This window comes from Bos taurus, chromosome 8, assembly GCF_002263795.3.
Source record: "Bos taurus isolate L1 Dominette 01449 registration number 42190680 breed Hereford chromosome 8, ARS-UCD2.0, whole genome shotgun sequence".
NCBI classification, from domain to species: domain Eukaryota; kingdom Metazoa; phylum Chordata; class Mammalia; order Artiodactyla; family Bovidae; genus Bos; species Bos taurus.
Window position 1 is genome coordinate 44440257 of NC_037335.1, and position 21900 is coordinate 44462156.

A 21900-nucleotide genomic window follows, 5' to 3' on the forward strand; every position below is an offset into this window, starting at 1 on the left:
TCTGGTGATGTCTATGTGTAGAGTCTTCTCTGGTGTTGTTGGAAGAGGGTGTTTGCTATGACCCGTGCATTCTCTTGGCAAAACTCTATTAGCCTTTGCCTTGCTTCATTCTGTATTCCAAGGCCAAATTTGCCTGTTACTCCAGGTGTTTCTTGACTTCCTGCTTTTGCATTCCAGTCCCCTATAATGAAAAGGACATCTTTTTTGGGTGTTAGTTCTAGAAGGTGTTGTAAGTCTTCATAGAACCGTTCAACTTAAGGCTGGTTATATTCCACAGAAATATAATTTTGGGCTGGTTATATTCCGCAGAAAGGGCTCTTTCTGTTTCTTGCCTTAGCATTATCTGACCTAGAGGGAAGAGAGTTTCTCTTTCCAAAGAGTTTGAAAATTGTTTCTGGATTTAAGCCTCACTGCCTAGCTTGTACCATGTGTTCATCTCTGAATCAGTCACTCTGGTTGAGGGATGGAGGATTGGCAGACCTAGGTCACCTCCCTAGTTTTGGGGGAAGTAGGATTCAGCCACACTCAGATTACATGAACTGAGATGGGAAAAGGATTGGTTCTCTAAAGAAGACCCAAAATACTGCTATCAGAGGAAAGGAAAATGGGTGCTGGGCAGGCAAATCAAAGTGTGTTCACTGTTTGTGGTTTGTATTCTATTAGTTGAAAATAAACGGAAAGTGGAACTTTTATGTATTTCAGCCAACAGGATTACATGCTTGTCCCCAAATGTGCTGTGTGTTCTACCTCAGGTCCCTTCCCTTGCTCACAGTGTTCTTTGCATTTGGATAGCATCCTTACTTCTGTCAAATTTACATTCTCCCATGTTCTCCCAGAAAGGCTGCTCCATTTTGAAGCCTTGCCTATAGTCATTTCTCTTTTAAGCTGTTGGATTTCTTTATTTAATAAATACATTACACATTGAATTGAACTAGTTGTACAAGTCCAGTCACTCACCTGCAGATGTGACTCATCCCACTGCCAGGCTGAGAGCCCAGACTGAGAGCACTTTGTGTTCCTGGATACCCTCTGTTCTTCACATAAGAGTTCTGGGTTAGGCACTCCATGAATGTGTGTTGAACTGGAAAACACAACTCCTTAGCATTTATTTTGTAAAATGTACTTAGTTGTATATGCTTCAGTGGTTGGCAATGTTTAATTATACCCTTGGCAAAGTTAAAACATCTGTAGAGACAAAACATCGCTAGAGCCTTTAAGTGCTTTTGCATATATTTAACTAATGATTTTAATATAAAAAGTAACAGCCCATGAATTATTATTAGGTAGTTGATTTCTTTTTGGCAGTATTTTCGGAAAGTTTTGGAGAAAAATTTCATGCAGCTGGATTATTGAATACAACTTCTATATGCCTAACATAGTCACTGGCACATAGATGCTCAATGAGTAGTAATTGAAATAACCATTTTTCTGTGCTTGAAAAAACTTGTAGAATTTATCTTCTTTTTTCTTGTGCTATGAAGTAGCCTTCTTCTAAGAAGAACAAAACACCCTTGGGGGAGGAGTTCTGCAAAGATCTCACATTGCTGTGTATCTTTTTTAAGTTATGGGACCCTATGTGAGAAAAGTTCTGTGTGATGAGCTGGGGGCCCCAGCCAATTCTGCAATCAACTGTGTTCCCCTGGAAGATTTTGGAGGGCAGCATCCTGACCCAAACCTGACATATGCAACCACCCTTCTGGAAGCTATGAAAGGAGGGGAATATGGATTTGGAGCTGCATTTGATGCTGATGGGGTAAGGAGGAAAGCTTTCTGCCTGCTGATCCTTTTGATGTATAATGAGCCAAACACTGGAAACCAGAGAATTATTGAATACCTCTGGGGCTGACACATATGGGGCATACGAACCTTAACTGGCTCTGCATCTGCCCTTCTATTTAATGGCCTAGTATTGCACGTAAATAGCCATTACTTTTCTTTTTCCAAGTAGCAATATGTTATAAAGTTGTTATTTCTTTTAAAAAATTCATGCAGTACATCTTTATTTATAGCTGATCTTGTTGAGATCACCATGTTAAGAAACCAGCTATTTTAGTAATAATCTCTGTTCTCCATTATGTTTGGGGGAAATGTGAATGAAGAATGTAGAGGCTACTAAAGCCTGAGGAAGTCATCCACATTTCGACAGGTTGGATATTTTCCTAGTGGTGTCAAGATCCTGGGCCCTGCAATATTCAGGGATTTTAGTTTCCCACGCCCTCTTTGCCCTCTTTCAAGTGGTTTTACATTGTTTAAATGTGAGGGTGGCAGTAAGTGCCTTGTGATGATGATGGGAATGGACTGCTAGCAGCAGATGCCTTTGCCTGAACATTTTCACACATTCTTTCCCACAGGACCGTTACATGATCCTAGGCCAAAATGGCTTCTTTGTGAGCCCTTCTGACTCCTTGGCCATCATTGCCGCCAACCTCTCTTGCATTCCATATTTCCGTCAGATGGGAGTCCGAGGGTTTGGAAGGAGTATGCCCACCAGCACAGCCCTCGACAGGTAAGCAAAATGTCACTGTGGAAAACTGCATGACAGGCCTCTGATGTCATTGTTCCCTCTGCTGTGGCTATCACTCATTCTCCCCTCTCACTTTGGGAATATGTTGAATTTAGAGATATGGGAATTTAGAGACATGGTATAGTTAGTAGAAGTGTGAAAAATCAGGTGGCCTGAACTGGGTTCTGCTACATCTTAGCTCTCAGGAACTTGGGAGACTTATTTGATTTCTGTGTCTCTGTTTTCTTATCTTTAAAATGAGCATGATAGTAGTATCATCCTTACATGGATTGTTTGAGGTAGGAATGAGGTGATTCTTATAAACCATGTAACAGAACGCATGGTTCATAGTAAATGCTTCATAAATGTTGGGTAAGAAAACTTACTAAATATGTAAGCAAGGTAGAAAGATCAGATAATATTATTTTAAAATGCTCACCTATCTCAGGCTTCCCTGGTAGCTCAGCTGGTAAAGAATCTGCCTGCAATCCAGGAGACCCCAGTTCAATTCCTGGGTTGAGAAGATCCCCTGGAGAAGGGATAGACAACCTACTCCAGTATTCTGGCCTGGAGAATTTCATGGACAGGGGAGCCTGGCAGGCTACAGTCCATGGGATTGCAAAGAGTCAGACATGACTGAGCAACTTTTACTATATCATCATTAGTTCTGTAAAAACAGGGAAGATAAGTTTGTTGTGAGAATGAAGCAAGATACACATGGAAAATGTTCAACAGGAGACTCGGTAGATAACAGTCTAAGGTTTCTTTCCCTGGCTCTATCCATCCATCTTTTACCTTATCTTAGAAAACAGTGAATTTCAGAGTCTAATATTTTCAAGCAATGTATATTGTTGTGGAAGCAGGATTTGTTCACGATGGAAAGTTAAAAAAAAACAGAAAACTAGGAAAATGTAAGCAACTCTGCCTGAGCCGCTTATGTTAATTGATAAATGTATATTCCCCACTGAATCTCTTTATATACATATATAATATATATGCATAGTTATAAATCATATATAACATACATAATATAATATGTATAATATATATTTGCCTTTTTGTGAAACAGAAAAGAGATCTGAAAGTACATACTGCCTTGTAACTTTTTTCCCCATCAACAATCTCCAAGTCTGTTAATACACTTTGTCTTAATACACTTTTATATCATCTAAAACCAAGATCATATTCAAATTTCCCCCAAGTGTCCTTGGAGTGTCTTTAATGGATGATTTTGCCCAAAGCAGCATCCTGTCTAACATCATACATTGCATCTGGTTGTCACATCTCTTAAGTCTTTTAGAATCTAGCATAAGCCTTTTATCTTTTAGTTAATGATTTTTGAGGAGACCAGACCAGTTGTCCTGAAGAATCTCGTCTTCTGGATTGTGAAGTTATTTTCTCATGGTGTTACCATTCATTCAATCATTCCTGAAGTAAATTTTATATGCAGTGAAGTGAGTTAAGGGTACAATTCAATGAGTTTTGGAAAAGGTGTACATCTGGGTGACAACCAATGAAAATAAGATATAGAACATTCCCACCCCCCCACCAAAGTTCCTCCTTCCAATGCTCCATTGTTGTCATTTCTTCTGCCATATTTAGGCTTTGCCTGTTCTTGAGCTTCACAAAAATAGAATCGTATACTACATACTTGTTACTAGTATTTTCATTTAATATATTTTTTTATTCATACACATTCACTGAATTTGTAACTAGTCCATTCCCCTATGTTGCAGTATAGTAGATCAATGCATGAATATATCACAATTTATTTTTCCAGTATCCTGTTGATGAACATTTGGGTTGTTTTCACTTATTAGATACTATAAATCATGCCATTATAAACATTCTTACACATGTCTTTTTGTGTATGCATCTACATTTCTTCAGTTAATATCCAGGAGTAGAATGCTGATTGTAGATAGATGTATGTTTAATTTAACAAGAAACTGCCAAACTATTTTCCATTTTATACTCTTATTTGCAACGTGTGAGAGTTTTAGTTGCTTTATGTCTTCTACAGCATTTGGTGTTATCAGTCTTTTTTATTTTAACCAGTGTAGTGAGTGCAAAATACTGTTTCATTTTGGTTTAAATTTGTATTGTTCTAGTGATGTTGAGCTCATTTTCATATGCTCATTGTCCATTTATGAACTTCTATGTTATGTACCTGTTCGAAATATATTTGCTCAGTTGAAGGTGCATTATTTGTCTTTTTGTTACTGATTTATAGAAGTTCTTTATATATATTCTCAATAATAAGTTTTTTTTTTTTTGTCCATACTGCCAGCTTGTGGGATCTTAGTTTCCTGACCAAGGATTGAACCCAGGCCCTCAGCAGTGAGAGGCCTAACCACTGGTCCACCAGGGAATTCCCTGGATATAAGTCTTTTGTCATATATATGTATTACAAACATTTTCTCCACGCCTGTCACTTCCCCACTCAAATTCTTAATTGTGTCTTTTGATGAGTGTGAGTTTTAAATTTTGACAACGTCCAGTTTTTTTCTTATATAATTGTGTGCTTAGTCACTCAGTCAAGTCGGACTCTATGCAACCCCATGACTGTAGCCCACCAGGCTCTTCTGTCCATGGGACTTCTCCAGGCAAGAATACTGGAGTGGATTGCTATGTCCTCCTCCATAGGGTTTTCCCAACCCAGGGATCAAACCCAGGTCTCCTGAATTGCAGGTGGATTTTTTACTGTCTGAGCCACCAGGGAAGCCCAAGAATACTGGAGTGGGTAGCCTATCCTTTCTCCAGGGGATCTTCCCAATCCAGAAATTGAACCAGGGTCTTCTGCATTGCAGGCAGATTCTTTACCAGCTGAGCTGCCAGGGAAGCCCTCATATAATTAATATATACTTTTTTATCCTCTGTAAGAAATCTTTGCTTATGCAGAGGTCAAAAAGATGTTTTTTTTTCCTGTCCTTTCTTCTAGAATCATTGTAGTTTTAATTTTGCATTTAAGTCTTTGAGGATTTTGAATTAATTTTTCTGTGGTTTATAAGGCAGGGGTTGAGGTTCACTTTTTCCCTATATCCACTTGTTATTGAAAAGAATTTACCTTTCCCTTGATGTGTCTGTCAAAAATCAGTTGACCACATATATATGTGAGTCTGTTTCAAGATTATCCCTTCTGCTCCATTGATCTATTGTCTATCCCTATGCCAATATTTCCTTGTCTTGATTATTGAAATTTTAAAGTAATTGTTTAAGTCAGATGACTCCCCCAACTCTTATTTCCTTTTTCTTCATATAGAAAAAATTATATATCTAATGTCCTTTGCATTTCTATATACATTTTAGAATCAACTTGTTATTTTCTACTAGGGCCTGTTGCAATTTTGATTGAAATTGTGTTGAGTCCACAGAGCAATTCTGGAAGAATTGCATTTCAATAATATTGAGATTTCTAGTCCTTGAATATGATATATCTCTCATTTTATTTAGTTTTCTTTAATTTCTCTTACATACTTTGTAGGTTAGTTTCTCTTCCGTATATTTTGTAGTTTAGCGTGGAAATCTTTACAATTTTTGTTAAATTGACTCATGAGTATTTTGTATATTTTGATGCTAATGCAAATGGAATAGTTTTATAAGTTTGATTTTCCAGTTGTTTTCCACTAGTAATTAGAAATATAATTGATTTCTGTAAATTGATCTTTTAGTCCTCCCCCAGTACAGAGATGAATCAGATGACTTTTGGATGCCCGCTATGTTCCTTCTTTCCCTCAGGTGATACTGATGTCAAATCTGTGATAATGAACCAACCACAGTTTAAAATTCTTGCCTAGCAGCTCCAAAGTGTGGGATGTGTAATTCTATTCTTCCCCATTTGCCTTGGTTTATATCTTTCCTTTTAAAAACAAATCAACAAAACTTGTAGAAAGCAAAGCAAAAACCAGACTGTCTCTAGAAATGGAAAACCCAGAGTCATAGAGCATCCTGAGTTCTATGCAGGTTACTTAATATTCTGGGAGGATATATAAGGTGGCTCAGTGGTTGGTAAAGAATCCGCCTACCAGTGCAGGAGACTTGGGAGAAATGTGAGTTCAATCACTGTGTCAGAAAGAGGAAATGGCAACCCACTCCAGTATTCTCTCCTAGAGAATCACATGGACAGAGGAACCTGGCAGGCTGCCGTCCATGGGGTCACAAAGGGTCAGAAAGACCCAGCAACTGAGCATGCATGTACACTTATACATAATCTTATAATTTATAAGGAACTTTCATTAATTTGAACTCACTTGATCTTTGCAGTAATTTAGAAAGGTATTGGGTAGACATTACTCTCAGCATATTAAAGATGCTGAACCAATTATCAGAGAGATTAAGTGACACAAGTTTACACAGCTAATAAGAAAGTGACCTGGGATTTGAAACTATTGCATCTGCCTAGTAACTGCAACTTAATCAGGATGGTTTCTGAGAGACCAGTTGCGAATATTGCTCAGCTTTCCCGTGGGGTAGTCAGCAGCTTCCCAAACCCTGGCCTGGAACGGCCAGTTTCATTCTGACAACACAACCCATTTGTGCTCTTTTCTTATGGAAATTTCCCAGTTGTTCTTGGGTTCAGTTTATCCCTCCTTCCCAATGAATCTCTGTTTCAGTCAGAAACCAGAAGCCTTGCTTAGAAAGTTCACAGAGGACCTGTTCTGATACCTAAGTGACCATTTAAAAGGATTATTCATGCTTGCTGGTTGGGATTCAGAATTCTGTGGGACTCTGAAGTGGTGATTTGTTTTGGGTATTTGATCTCTTGTGGAGTCCCTGGTGGATTCTCCTGATAGACACTTTATAAGTTTCGTCTTCGTGAAAGAAATGCTGCCTCAAAATTTTATCTTGTCAGTAATTTCCCACTTAGGTTATTTTTTAATTAATAAAATCATAGGAATCTGCCCCTAAATGCCAGACCCTGGAAGAAAGACAGCGAAGTGACTGAGATACATTCCATGGTACACTTGCCCAAACTCTTCGGATTGCAGAATAAGGGAGGCCTGCACCCTTGATGCTGATGAATTATTCAGACAAACTTCCATTGTTTCATGGATAATTGTTGTTCCCCAAGGGAAGACTTTCAGTATCTTTCATTTCTACTCTTACAATATCACTGAAACAAGGATTCCATTTACCCCAGAATAATACCGTCTCAGCCTTGAAAATGGCATTCTTTTGGGCTTTGTCATTCTGAATGTGTCTGATTTGTGGTTACAGATGAATCTGTGTTGCTGAAATAATTTTGGTTCAAATTATTCGAGAAGTAAGCACATTAGAAGTATATTTGTGGCCCAAGATTTGTCTTTACCCTGTGAGGCGGTATTAAATAATCCTCTGTGTTATCATCCTTCAGTAATACTTATGAAGCACCCATCTGTGCTTGGTCCTGTGCTGAATGCCATGTTAAGCAAGGCAGACACGTGCAGACATGAACTCTCCTCATTAAGAGATATTTAGAGCCTCAATCAAGGCTAGGATGCTAGTATACACTGCAAGGGAGCCATATCTAGAAAGTATGTTTTGACTACCGGGAGGCCATATGAAGTCCACCACCCATAAACATGATGGAAAAGAGAACTGGGACTCTTCTACTCTCTTTTTGCTTTTTGTGTCACTCCTGTTGTTCACCGTTTATTCACTCAAGAAATATTTATTAAGGGCCTTCTATATCCTAGACAATTGTCTCTTGCCCTGATGGAACTTACTGTCTGATGCAGAAGATGTATAATAACAAGTAAAGAAAAAGCATATAAACACAAATTGTAATGCATGTTCAGGGGAAATGAACTTGGTATAGTAATAATTGGCAAGTGTGGAACATCCTCCTTGGTAAGGTAGATAATGGACTTTCTGAAGAGTTTATGGGTAGGACCAAAGACTAGAAACATGCAGGTAGACCTGGCTTTGATGCTGAGATTAAAAATGGACCATTAAAAAAAAAAAAAAGTGAAGTTGCTCAGTCGTGTCCAACTCTTTGCAACCCCATGGACTGTAGCCTAGCAGGCTCCTCCACCCATGGGATTTTCCAGGCAAGAGTACCGGAGTGGGTTGCCATTTCCTTCTCCAGGGGATCTTCCCCACCCAGGGATCGAACCCAGATCTCCTGCATTGCAGGCAGACGCTTTACCGTCTGAGCCACCAAGGAAGCCAGAAATGGCCCATAGCACATGTGAAAATGCTTGTTTTTTTCAGAATGTAGTCTACAACTATTTGTTGCCAGTCCCCAATCTGAAATATGTACTGTAGGTTTATCTTGAACATACCCAGCTGGTCATTGGAATCTAGACAGTGTTAAACCAGCAAGTATGCAACATCTACTGATCTACGATGAACTTGGTCCTTGTTACACACTTTAAATCTATGTTATTTTGTCTCCAAGATCAGTCAGGATGCACGGTGGTAAGGGGGAGAGAGTGTTGTGAGCTGATATGTAATTATCCAGTCTTCCATACATCCCCTTAGCAGATAAATATGTTCACGTGTAACCTATATTAAAACAGAAAAGGGAGAAAAAACTCTTTATAATAGTAGTTATTGCCCTAAAACCATCCATAGCTGTTTAATTCATGGTCGAGGGAGAAAGGAAATGGCACCATCAAAGGGGTTTGCTAAAAAGAATTTAGTAATAGTAGCTTTAATAAGCTGGTCACAGAAGTATGAACAAAGATAATGAAGGAAACAAACAAAAAAAAAGCAAGAAGTGATGGAGAGACATCCCAGGACTCACAGTATCAGAAAGCTAGTAATCCCCCAGGACTGAAGAGTCAGGGAGGGATTGGGTAACCATAGCCTGAGAAGATTTGGAGTTGTCGGGACTGATCTTGTCAGGGAGGTATAAATACCCTAACTTCTCTCTTTTCCCACCCTCCAGTCTCTTGGTGATGCCTCCTCTGGACCAAACCCCACAGGAAGCAGGGGGCAGCCCTTGCAGCTCAGCCTCCTAGGGAAGCCGACAGGGCAGAGATGGGCGTTGAATGAAATGGGGGACTCTTGGGTGGAAGGGGGCAAACAAGGAACAGCCAGCACAATGGCCAGTCTTTTTGGTAATCTCTACCTGCTTGTCTCCTAGTCTCATCCTCTCCCCAGTTTTTTGGACCTCAGGTGTAACCAGCTGAGTTAATCATGCTCATCATTGAACAGTCCTTTCATAATGTGTCCAGTGGGAGACTCGTTTCTTATTATTAAAAAATTAACGTAGTTCTCTTTTCTTTGACTACCCTCCTCCCAGAGACAATCACAAATGTGTATTTGTTGGGTATCCTTTTGTTTGCGTATGTTGTTTTATTTGCATGTACTTCAAATGATTGTGACTAGTACTATAAATAGACTGTATTTGGTTTCTTATTCTTTTCCACTACAGACTTTATGTTCAGATCCTCTCAGTGGCTAAGTGTGCATGTAGTGTGTTGCTTCTGACTGCTGCATAGTAGTCCATGGTGTGCATCCACAGGTTACTTCCATTCCTGCTCCTCTGAACACTCAGGCTGCCTCTTACCTCCCACATCAGTGAATGATGCTCAGAGCCCCCTTGGGATTTATGTGAGTTTCTTCGACATGGGTATCCAAGAGGAGAATTGTTGGGTCAGGAGTACTGTCTATACTTAATTTGACCAAATCCTGTGTTAGATTGTACTTCACTAGTCTGCTTCCCCTGCTAGTTTCTGCATCTTCAAGTCCAGACCAATGCTTTTATTGACTAATGGAAGAGTCAATGACCAGTGGAAGAGAGAGTAATATACCATTGCTGTACTAAATTTTCATTTCTCATATTACTAATGAACATCTCTTCAAATGCTTGATATTTGGGGGTTTCCTTTCTATTACTGTCTGTTCCTATACTTTGCCTGAGTTTGTATTTAGGATTTTCTCCCCTTTTTTGATGGATTTCCATGAGCTCATTGTACATTCTATGTATTTGTTGCTGTCGTTTAGTTGCTAAGTTGTGTCTGACTCTTTTGTGACTCCATGGACTGTCGCCCACCAGGCTCCTCTGTCCATGGGATTTCCCAGGCAAGAATACTGGAATGGGTTGCCATTTCTTTCTCCAGGTGATCTTCCCAACCCAGGGATCGAGCCTGCGTCTCCTGCTCGGCAGGCAGATTCTTTACCACTGAGCCACCTGGGAAGCCACCTGGGAGAAGTTTCCAAGTTTGATGACCTCTCACACTCCAGTACTCTCACCTGGAAAATCCCATGGATGGAGGAGCCTGGAAGGCTGCAGTCCATGGGGTCGCTAAGAGTTGGACAGGACTGGGTGACTTCACTTTCACTTTTCACTTTCACGCATTGGAGAAGGAAATGGCAACCCACTCCAGTGTTCTTGCCTAGAGAATCCCAGGGATGGGGGAGCCTGGTGGGCTGCCGTCTATGGGGTCGCACAGAGTCGGACATGACTGAAGCGACTTAGCAGCAGCAGCACACTGATGTACCTTTGCATATCCTGTTCTCTTTCCTTGAAATGTGTTCCCTTCACCTTGTCCCACTGCCTACTTTGTTCTTCCTGATCTTTCAAGACTTGAGTCAGCATCACCTTCTTGGTAGTACTCTTTTGATGTCATATTTCTCCATCCAAAGCAGCACATAGAACTTACTCTTCAGAGGTCTCTTCATCACAGTTGTCACAGACATTAAAAACATGTGTTTGTCTGATTCCTAATGTCCTGTAAATCCCCCACAAGCAAGGGTTTTGGCCAGTGCCTGGCATAGGATAGGTTCTCAAAAACGCTTACCAAATGAATGAATAAGATTTTTTTCCCTTTTGGAATATTTTTTATTTGAGAGAAAAAGAAGCTTGAGCTCCACAGATTTAATCACATAATTCTAAAAGTTAACTGCCATGATATATAAACAAGCTTCTTTGAAATTTTTTACAAAATAAATTTGTCAATTTATTGGTTGCAGAGGAAAATAAATATACTGAGTGATAAGGAGAAAAGGAATGATGTATAATTTGTTAGTCTTTTAGGTGTCTAATAAAACTATGCCTGACTTATGGTTTTCATTTATATTTAGGTAAATTTGAGGTGAGTTGAATTTTAGTTATGCTATGTATTGATAATAAAAATGAGATAAAAGGAAGCAATGGCATAGCACTTATTTCTCAGTCAGTAGGTAAACACACTTACCAGAGCCTGAACTTAAGCTGAGGTTTCTTTATTCCTTTTCCTGGTAGGTAGGGTGAGTACTGATTTCATCCTAGGTTAAAGGATACCTTCTTCTATGCCTTTTGTGTCTACCTTCTGGAAAGGATGCTGATGGTGATTCAAGCCTGTTTGTCAGTATTTCTATGAGTTGGTGTCAGATGAGAAAGCAATTTCATGCCCACATTAAGTAGAGGGCATTTATAGATTAATTACCTAAAGTGAGAGGAATAAATTGATAACATTTAAGACTAGAATCTACAAGAACTTTGGAGATGTTGGATAAACCATCTTTTGTTCAGTTGTTCAGAGCTGTCTTGGTTGGGTGTTTGCTCTCTATGTTGGTCAGTAAAACAGTTTTGAATGAACAATCAGTAACCTGAGTTCCAAAACATATAGTTATCATTACCCCTACATGTGGTCTCGGACAAACCATTTTTAGGAATTGGCTTTCTCTGGCCTGCTATATCTGTAGGGACTCCTGGCCACTCTTCAGTTTTGTTTCTGGAAAGGCATAGTCATTAATAACAGTTCCAACATCCTATCCTCAGTCCTTGCATTCCCATTGGCACTTGTTGGCATTTGGCAAATAATTTTGACCACTGGTGAATTCTGCCAATACTGAAAGAAATTCATGTATACCACCCTGGGTGATTGGGAATTAAAGATCACTTAAGGCTGGGTTCCAAGGCCATCTGGTCTACAGCATATAACTAAGTGGCATGTAGTTGTTCTCCAATGCAAATGTAGACTTCATGACCTGTCTTTACTTATAATCTCAGTTTTGGTTTTTGAAGGGTCCATTTGGCTAAATATCCTCCTTTCTTTTTTGTGACTTCAAATACTTATACATTTTAAAAATCAATCCAATTCATTATTGCAAAGAGGTATGAGGTAACTTTTTGGGCTGATAAAAATGTTCTGTATCTTAATTATGGTAGCAGTATTAATAACACAACTCTATCTGTGTACCTATCTATCAAGATTTATACAACTGTATACTTAAAACTGGCAAATTTTATTTTATATCAGTAATACCTTGATAAAAGTGATAAAAATAATCAAATCCTATTTATTTGGAAACAAACCAAAGAACTTCTCTTGGGTCTTCCTTTATGATTAGGGTCATGGATCATGACTTGGTTTGAGTGCCTCTAGTTCCTAGCATCAAGGTTTGCATTTACCAGACTATCAATACACACTGGCTGGGTTCAAGTGAGACCAGTGGTCTTTGGAATTGCTGTCCACTACTTCCTTCTCTCTGGTGAGCCAGAACATGAGTACACTATTTTCAGTCTTGTCTTGGGAAATATTTACATTTAGAGTTGAAAGTTCTAAGATTTCAAGGTCATTAGTCAAATTTATTGGTGGCATAAAGATATAAAGAAGATAGGATAGCCCAGCAAAACTGAACTATATGCTTTGTCAGGCAGCCAGAGAAGCTTGGCACTTGACAATGATTTTAAATGATGGAGGATAGTGATGAATCATCTCAGGCCTGAAGATCCTTTTGGAGTGAAAGAGCTTTTTGTACAAAAATGTACTTTTGGTGTATGCTTTATATTTTGAAATGAACTTTATAAATTTCACCCAAAAAAAGTTTTTTATTGGATTTTAAACCTCAGCCTCTTAGGGTAATCTTAAACTGAACCTGTTGGAACACTGGTTAAATTGCCAAGTCTATCAATTTCACTTTCCAGTAGGGCTGAGGTAAGAATAGTATCTAAGAAAGATGCACAGGAGAATAAAGCAACTCTCCCCAAATTTTGCCTGCTCAACACAGAGTAAGAGGGTGAATGTATTTTTATTTATAGTGGATTTCATTACAGTTTCTTATTCAATGGTCATGGAAGCCCTCAGAAGTATTTGCGTTAAGTGTTATTATTGAAGCTTTATAGGAAAAGTATGATATTGGGAGATTAAGTAATATGTTTCAGTCCATATTAACTGAAGTAGACTTGGCCTCAGGTGGATCTTGACCTAGCAACTTGGTGATACCTGAATAATCCCTCTCTGCTTTGGCCATTATGATGGCCCACAGTTGCCCATCAAAAAGGAAGCAGTCAAGACTGGTACTAGATTGTCAAATTTCAAGTCTCATAACGTCTTTGCTGTTCCTTATTGCTGAGAATAGGAGAAATTCTGATTATATCTTGGGTGAAAGTCATTTATGTCTATCAGTGTGTGTGTTGGGGGACCTATGTGTGTGGTGGGTGACATCAAACATACATAATTTATTTTGACCCCAAAATGTCTTGTAATTTTGACCTTAAACATCACTCTTGTTTAGTAAAGCTCTGGAAGAAGCAATTCTTGGCTGTAATTTAAGACTTCCAGGAAAATGTTGACTGGAGTTCAAGGTAGGGTTTGAATTTTATACCCTTACCTCAGGATCTGCTTGAAGTAGTAAGATCAGCAGTGGTTGTATGAAAAAACCCTTATCACGTTTCAGCAGCGTTTCTCCATAACATTCTGTGTAAAGTGGGCTAAACTGATATGATTCCTTTTAAGAGTTTTTAGTCTTAGGCAACACTGATGAGCAGAAACATAAAAGTTACCAGTTAAATAAAATGGGATATTTTAATATGAAATGTGTTAGTGGTTGGTTATAAGATATTTGATGCTTAGAAAAAGAAAAGAAAAAAAAATTGTGTAAGCCCCTGTATGTATGTCCTACACAGGTGAGGGTAGATTTCAGACCTGGGGAGTCATTCATCTCATCTCTGATCAGGTTTCTGCCCGAGGTTTAAATTTGTCATTTGGAATTCCAAGTTCTTTTAGAGTCCTGGATGACATCAGTGTTTTATATCCTAGCATAAAAGAAAATTGTTTGGTGAGTTGGTGATTGTATTTAAGAATGCACATTCTCTATCCAGGACTCACAGAGAGATTGTATCCGTCAGGATCTTTGCCCTGCAGATGAGAGAACACTAGTTGAAATGGGACCTAAATGATAAAGGGAATGTTTCAGCCCGTATTAACTGAAGTAGACTTGGCCTCAGGGGAATCTTGATCCAGCAACTTGGTGACACCTGAATACTCCCTCTCTGCTTTGCCTTAGAAGGTATCACTTTCATCCTCAGGTTCCCTGCCTCTAGCTCTCTAGGCTGTCTCTTTGAGGGAGCAAGTTTTCAGCCCTCAACTGCTTATATTACCTTGTCTAGGAGGATAAAGTTTTTTTTTTTAATCAAAGTATATTTGATTTATAGTTGACAATGTTGTGTTGGTTTTAGGTGTACAACACAGTGATTCAGTTATACATGTGTATATGTATATATATATTCTTTTTTTTTTCAGATTCTTTTCCATTACAGGTTATTACAAAATATCAACCATAGTTCCCTGTGTTATACAGTTGGTCCTGTTCTTGTTGGTTATATACGTTATGTACAGTAGTATGTATATATTAATTCCAAACTAGGAGGATAAAGTGTACACACATGTGTGTGTGTGTGTATGAGACAAAGCTTTTCTAGAAAGAAGTAACTGAGAACATGCCCTTGAGTCTTGACTTTGTGGGTGTTTTTATCATCTCTGACCTTTTGACTCACTGAGACCATGGAGTGTGGGAGAGACTGAAAGTTTTAAGCCCTTTCTCCTCATTTAGTGGAGTTGGGAGGACAGTTATTCCTTCCCAAACCAAGTGACAGAGAATGGATGCAGTTGTCTTCCAGGGCAAGCTCTTTCTTCCTCCTTCCAGAATGAGTAATGGTAGCAACTTGAGACCCAGTAGGTGGCCAGGGATGTGAGCTAGGTGAGTGTACTGTGGTTCAGTTCTGAAATGAGAATTCAGGACCTGGTTAAGAACTCCAGAGGCCCTTCTTGTTTCCTCCTCATATCCCTGCTGATCCTCTGCTACTTTCCAGTAACTGACAACAGTGTTAGAATTTGAACGGTGGTGCTTGCCTCAGGTCTCTGCATGTGTTCAGGAATTCATCTGTCTTTCTTTCCCATCCTTTTCTGTCTACCCCTTCCTTCCCTTCCATCTTCCTTCCTCCATTTCTCTTGCTCTTTCCCTCTTTCTCACTTTTTCCTTTCTCCTTCCTTTTTTCCCTGCCTCTATCCACGCTTCCCAGGTGGCGCTAGTGGTAAAGAACCCACCTACCAGTGCAGGAGACATAAGAGACATAAGGGTTCGATCCCTGAGCTGGGAAGATCCCCTATGGGAGGGCATGGCAACCCACTCCAGTATTCTTGCCTGGAGAATCCCATGGACAGAGGAGCCTAGCGGGCTACCATCCATAGGATCACAAAGAGTTGGACACGACTGAAGCGACTTATCATGCACGCATGCATCCTTACCTACCTTCCACTTTGTCAATTTTCAAAAACCATTTTTAGTACCTGCTGTGTACCGAGCCCACTGCTAGGTGCCGAATACATTGCTGAAGTTCTTCTCTTCCACATTCTTTCTTCCTTTGTCAAACTTCACCATCAACAAAATTTATTAATATTCTCTCTGGAAGGTATTCTGCTAGATTCAGAAAGGTTCATGACTTCAATCTGAATGTTAATGAGAGATTTGGAGTGTTTCTAGATCATGATGTAGTATCCTGCAGATTGCCTTACACAGATTCTGCTACCTAAATTTAGGAGTGGGAGGGAAAAAGAGAGTATGTGTGCTACTGGGAGAGGACACAGGTTAAGGAGGGAAGACATTCCTGCCTGCCAGTACACACAAATGTGCTCATGCATGGAGTGGAACATGGCACTCTTTGACTTTCATTGGCTTCTGCATTCGAACTACCTGGGTTTGAATCCTCTGCTCTCCGGTTGTATGTCTTTGGGCTGGTTCCCTAATCAGGTTCTCTCCTGCTAAATGAGATAATAACAGCATCATTCTCACTGGCATTAAATGAGGTAATGTATGAACAGTGCTTAGAGCAGTGCGTTCACAGTAAGAGCTCAAAGAAGGTTAGTTGTTATCATCATGATGTTGAAATTTCATAGGTAGCAAACTCAAACCAGCCCCAGTTCTTTAACACTAAGGAACTGGGACTAGAAATTTAACCAGTGGCTGCGTTTAGACCCAGTATCCCCCATGTAGATACTGGTGATTGAGTGGGGGTTCCTTCTATGGGTTCCTCACATTTCATAGCACAACAAGCTTTTAGAAGACTGCTGTTGTGATCCTCAAGTATCTGTATTTGGTAGTTTTTCAGATTACTTTGTAAATAATGATTGTTAATTTTCTTTAGCTCTTCTCTAGCTGTAAATGGAGCATTTCACTAGTGACCCAGAATTAGACCCATTGTTATTTGATCTTTGGCCTTTTTATTAATATTCTTTAAAGTTGTTACAATGAGAAGTTCTTTGTTCACAGAAGTAGTGGACCCTGAACTATCGAACCCTGATCATCTCATCTTTTTAGAAAAATTGTCTTTCTGGAAAAACATAGGGTTTCTTTTTTTCTTTTAAAACACACCTGTGTCTGTCTGTATTTGGGGCAGAGCAATTAAACCCACATATGTGTGTGTGTGTGTGTGTGTGTGTGTGTGTGTGTGTGTGTGTGTGTGTTAGTTGCTCAGTCGTGTCTGACTCTTTGAGACCCCGTGGACTGTATCCCACCAGGCTCCTCTGTCCATGGAATTCTCTGGGCAAGAATACTGTAGTGGGTAGCCATTCCCTTCTCCAAGGATCTTCCTGACCCAGAGATCAAACCCAGGTCTCCTTCATTGTGAGTGGACTCTAGCATCTGAGCCACCAGAGAAGTTCTTTAAATCCCCATACAGAATTCAAAGATTTTTCCCCTACTGCTACTTCTGCTGCTAGTATTTTTATATTGTGTTATATATACATCCAATTAAAACATATAGTGCAATTTGTTTGCATAATATAAGTACTTGCCCATTTCACAGTCTGTTCAGTATTCATCCAAAAGCTAAAAAGTAAAATAAGAGAAACACTAGGACTAAATTAACTACTCTATGATATACCTGTGTGTGGGGAGGAGAGGACAGAGGAGACATTTGTGAAAGTGGCTTTCTTTATTACTAATATAGTGCTAGCTACTCCCTTTCTTAACAGTTAACATCTAAATCCCAATTTCTTGTTGTAATGGTTGTTTCCTGCATTTATAATGACTTCTTAAAAGTTTATTAGCTCCTCTGTAGTCCATTTATTTGCAGATTCTTTAACCAAGTCCTCTGGTGAACTAGGAAGAGGCTTGGGAGGTAGAAGGATGAATATTCCTCCCCAAATGAGGTTTATTTATGTGAATCCCATTAAGCAGGTGGGTGCCAGGAGCATGAAAAATTTGAGAATGAGAGTTGGTTTACACAAGGCTGTTTGGATTGTTGGAGGAAACTTCCATCTGAGGACCAACTCTTGAATTAGGTCAGATATCAAAGACTGTTGTGGCTCTGCGTGGGCATGACATCAAGCCAGTGTGGGATGACTAGAGTGAGCTCTCAGGGAGATACAGTAGAATAAAACAGAAAAGAAGATATATGTGTGAGCATGTTGGTACTTCTGATTTTATCAGTGATACTTATCATTTCTCAAAGCTGATTCACTCCTTCCAGAAGGGAAGTTGTCAGGGCTCGTATAGTGGCTCTTCTCCACAGAGCTCTCAGGGACTCATGTTCCTTCTAGCTTGTTGCTCTGACTCCTGTGGGTGTAGATCTTACTCTCAGATTTCAAGACTGCAGGAACTCCAACAACCATGTCTGCGTTTTAAGCAGCTACTGGAGTACAGGATAAAGAAGGGCAAAAGGAAGAGCAAAAACAGACACACTATATATTTAAAGAGGTTCACAGGGTAGACATTTGATGCTTTTGCTTATATCCTGCTGGCCAGAACTTAATGATATGGCAACACCTAGCTGCAAGGGAAGCTGGGAAGTGGATGCTTCACTTTGAATGACCTGTGCACAGCTCAAATTCAAGTGTTTTCTTATCAAGAAAGAAGAGGAGAATAGTTACCATGGAACAACTTACAATTTCTGCCATGGGCTTAGATGATATCCTAAATATTCTGTGCAGGATAGTGTAGTCTATGCAGATATAAAATATTATTTGATCTTTGACATGATGAATTTTTTTTCTTAGGCTAAAGAAGTTAGAGTGATGACATAATTGATGATGATGATATTAATGATGACAATGAGGAAGAGGGCAAGATATTCCTTATTTACCAAAGAAAAGATAAAAGATTTTATAAATAAGCAAATTGATGCTTGGAGCAGGAGAAGCCCACTAATACCCATCCTTACCTATGGAATTATGATGTAACAACAAAGCCTGGGAAGCAGGGTTAGGGGAAAGGAAACAAGGTGATTTTTAGTTTCAAATAACAGAAACCTGAATGAACTCCAAATGATGTAAACAGTAAGGAAAAACTGTAGCTCACGTGTTAAAATGTCTAGAAGGAACTAGCTCCCAGGTAAGGAGGCTAATTCACTGCCTTGGTCTCATCATTAAGGAGCTGGGTTCTGTCATCCTCAGGGTGTGGTCTTTGTCCTTGGTGAGCTTTCCTCATGGAGCTGCTCCAGAAATTGTAGCTCTTCCCCTATATATGATGTGGTCTTATGGAAGAAAAGAGGCTGCTTTTTATTCATGCATCTTTTGAAAGTCAAAGAAACTTTCCGGGAAACCATTCAGTGCAGTAGTTTTCCTTTCCTATGGTATGTTCACTTTTGCTTAGGATAAATGATAAAGCCATTGTTCTGTTAGTGAGGAAATCAGTGACTTTGGGAGGGGAACTGTCAGTAGCTGCTAACTCATTTAAAGTGTTTGCCCAGCATTAAAAGACATTATAGAATTATGGGTGTTGCCTGAAAATGCCATTGCTTTGATGTCACTTGCTTATTAGAGTTTGTTCACTTACTCATCAGTATACATTTATTGAATATCTTCTCTGGGTCAGATGGTGTTATAAGTGAGTACAATTTGTGCTTACCCTAAAAAAAAAATTATGACTCAGAGAGAGAAACAGATATCCTGAGTAACACTTAAAATGCAGCGTGAGGAATGCTATACCAGGGGCCATGAAGTGCTGAGAGGAAACCATTTATGTTGGCCTAGTCCAGGATCAAGACTATGGTTGTAATGGAACTTTCTTCTCTAGGTTTATGAATGTCTCTCATGGGAAGCTCTTGAATGAGCTTCCTTTTCTTCCTTTTTTAACCCAAATATAATGGTTTGAGCATAGTATTAATCATTCCTCATGGTGGTAAGCAGGGGTGAGTCAAGTCAGGAGAAGAGAAAGTGTTCTGGAGCAAACCATCCATTGTGACCAGAAAAGATGCTACAGCATGACTATAAAGACCTTTAGAGTCACAAAGACCTGAGTTCAAGTCTGAGATCTGCTGTGACTTAGCTGTGTAAATGTAGGGAAGCTACCTAACCTCTCTGCGCTTGTTTTCTCATCTGTCAAATGGAAATTAGAGCACTTAACTGCATCAGATTGTTGGGTAACTCAGTTGGGATAATGTATGTAAAATGATCAGCAGAAAATAGGCATTTGTGGACATTGCTGTTATTATTAGTTAATAACATAGTCTACCTTATTTTTTCCTCCCTCATCTAAATCTTCGATTTTACTGAAGTGTTTGTTGAGGAAAATTCTTTCCTTCAATCAGAATGTTTCTGGCAACTGAAAGTGAGCCTTTCACGTACTTCCTGATACTTTAGTTTGAGAGTCATCGAGTTAACAGACATTTATAGTGTGATTCTGACAAATATCACATGCTAATATTTCCTACATTCTGTTTATTTAGTGTTCTCTATTTCCTAAAATAGGAAAGGGTGCACAGCTGAAGAGTTGCCAACTGTTCTCCACAAGTGGCTGGGTTTTCCTTAATTGATGAAATCACCCTTTGTTGATTGGACCCATTTCCACGGGAATCTCCAGATCTCAGGGCCCACACTCTGCATCCCCTGTCTATCCCCTAAACCTGTTAGGTATTTTTAAGCCAAGAGTGTCAACTAGTCATGGCAGCTGCATGTCAGAGACCTATTTCCTTTAATTGGCTCTGGGGGCCATTCTCTTAATAGTTTCTCCCTTTTATAAAACTTTGTGCCATGTTCCATTTATGAGAAGAACACAGAATTCCAGAGCACGTTGTTTAGGAATAACTGATCTAGCAAATGGAACAGTGACGTTAAGGAGAAATCCAGTTACATGGAGGCCTCTGGTCTTCTGTGTGGCTTGAAGAGATGAAGGACGCTGATGTGTTCTTTAGGGAGAGATATGCAGTTTGACAGGAAACATCTGCTTTCATCTACTCCAACATCAACACGACCGATGTGGTAGGAAACCTGTCGTGACTGTGTGTTCCACTTCCCAAGCCAGGGCTGGGCCTGAGATCAGGACTGTTTGAACAGGCAGCACAGTGTGGCCCCATCTGTCCAAATGTGGACATGGCAAGCAGCAGAGTATCCTGAGCCTATTTCTTATTTAGAGGGAACCATTACTCTCTTCATGTACCTCTCTTCTTTATGGTTTCTCTCGTCACATTTCTATTCTAGACTTTGGTGATGAGTGTATACTTTTCAACCTTCATTTTATACCATATCCTCACTCACGAGTAAGGATGGCTCCCTGTGGAGGAGGATTCTCCCTAAAAATATAAAAATATCTGGGAAATGAGTACAAATAGAGAGATTCACATCCACTCACACACAATTTAGAGATTGTCGTCTACTGCTTAAGATATGTCTGCCTCCCCTCCCCACCTTCAAGATTACTCAGTTCAGTTCAGTTCAGTCTCTCAGTCGTCTCCGACTCTTTGTGACCCCATGAATCACAGCATGCCAGGCCTCCCTGTCCATCACCAACTCCTGAAGTTCACTCAGATTCACATCCATCGAGTCGGTGATGCCATCCAGCCATCTCATTCTCTGTCGTCCCCTTTTCCTCCTGCCCCCCACCCCTCCCAGCATCAGAGTCTTTTCCAATGAGTCAACTCTTCACATGAGGTGGCCAGAGTACTGGAGTTTCAGCTTTAGCATCATTCCTTCCAAAGAACACCCAGGGCTGATCTCCTTTAGAATGGACTGGTTGGATCTCCTTGCAGTCCAAGGGACTCTCAAGAGTCTTCTCCAACACCACAGTTCAAAAGCATCACTTCTTCGGCACTCAGCTTTCTTCACAGTCTCAAGATTACTACCTACAATTAATTACAGCTGTTGTTACAGTATCATTATATAATTGGTTTGCAGGAAAAACTGCCTTGTTTTTCAATATCCATAAGAGTCAAGTTGGTATCTCATAGTGTTCAAAAATATTAAACATTATTCTAAAGAGTAAAGTCA

General features: G+C 39.7%; 1 protein-coding gene across 1 annotated transcript in view; it reads left to right on the top strand.

Annotated features, from left to right (window-relative positions):
- PGM5 (phosphoglucomutase 5) overlaps window positions 1-21900 on the top strand; it is a 209470-nt gene that overhangs the window by 36889 nt on the left and 150681 nt on the right. Inside the window, 2 exon segments of the mRNA NM_001102335.1 lie at window positions 1563-1753; window positions 2352-2506. Coding sequence (NP_001095805.1) covers window positions 1563-1753; window positions 2352-2506 — 346 coding nt within the window.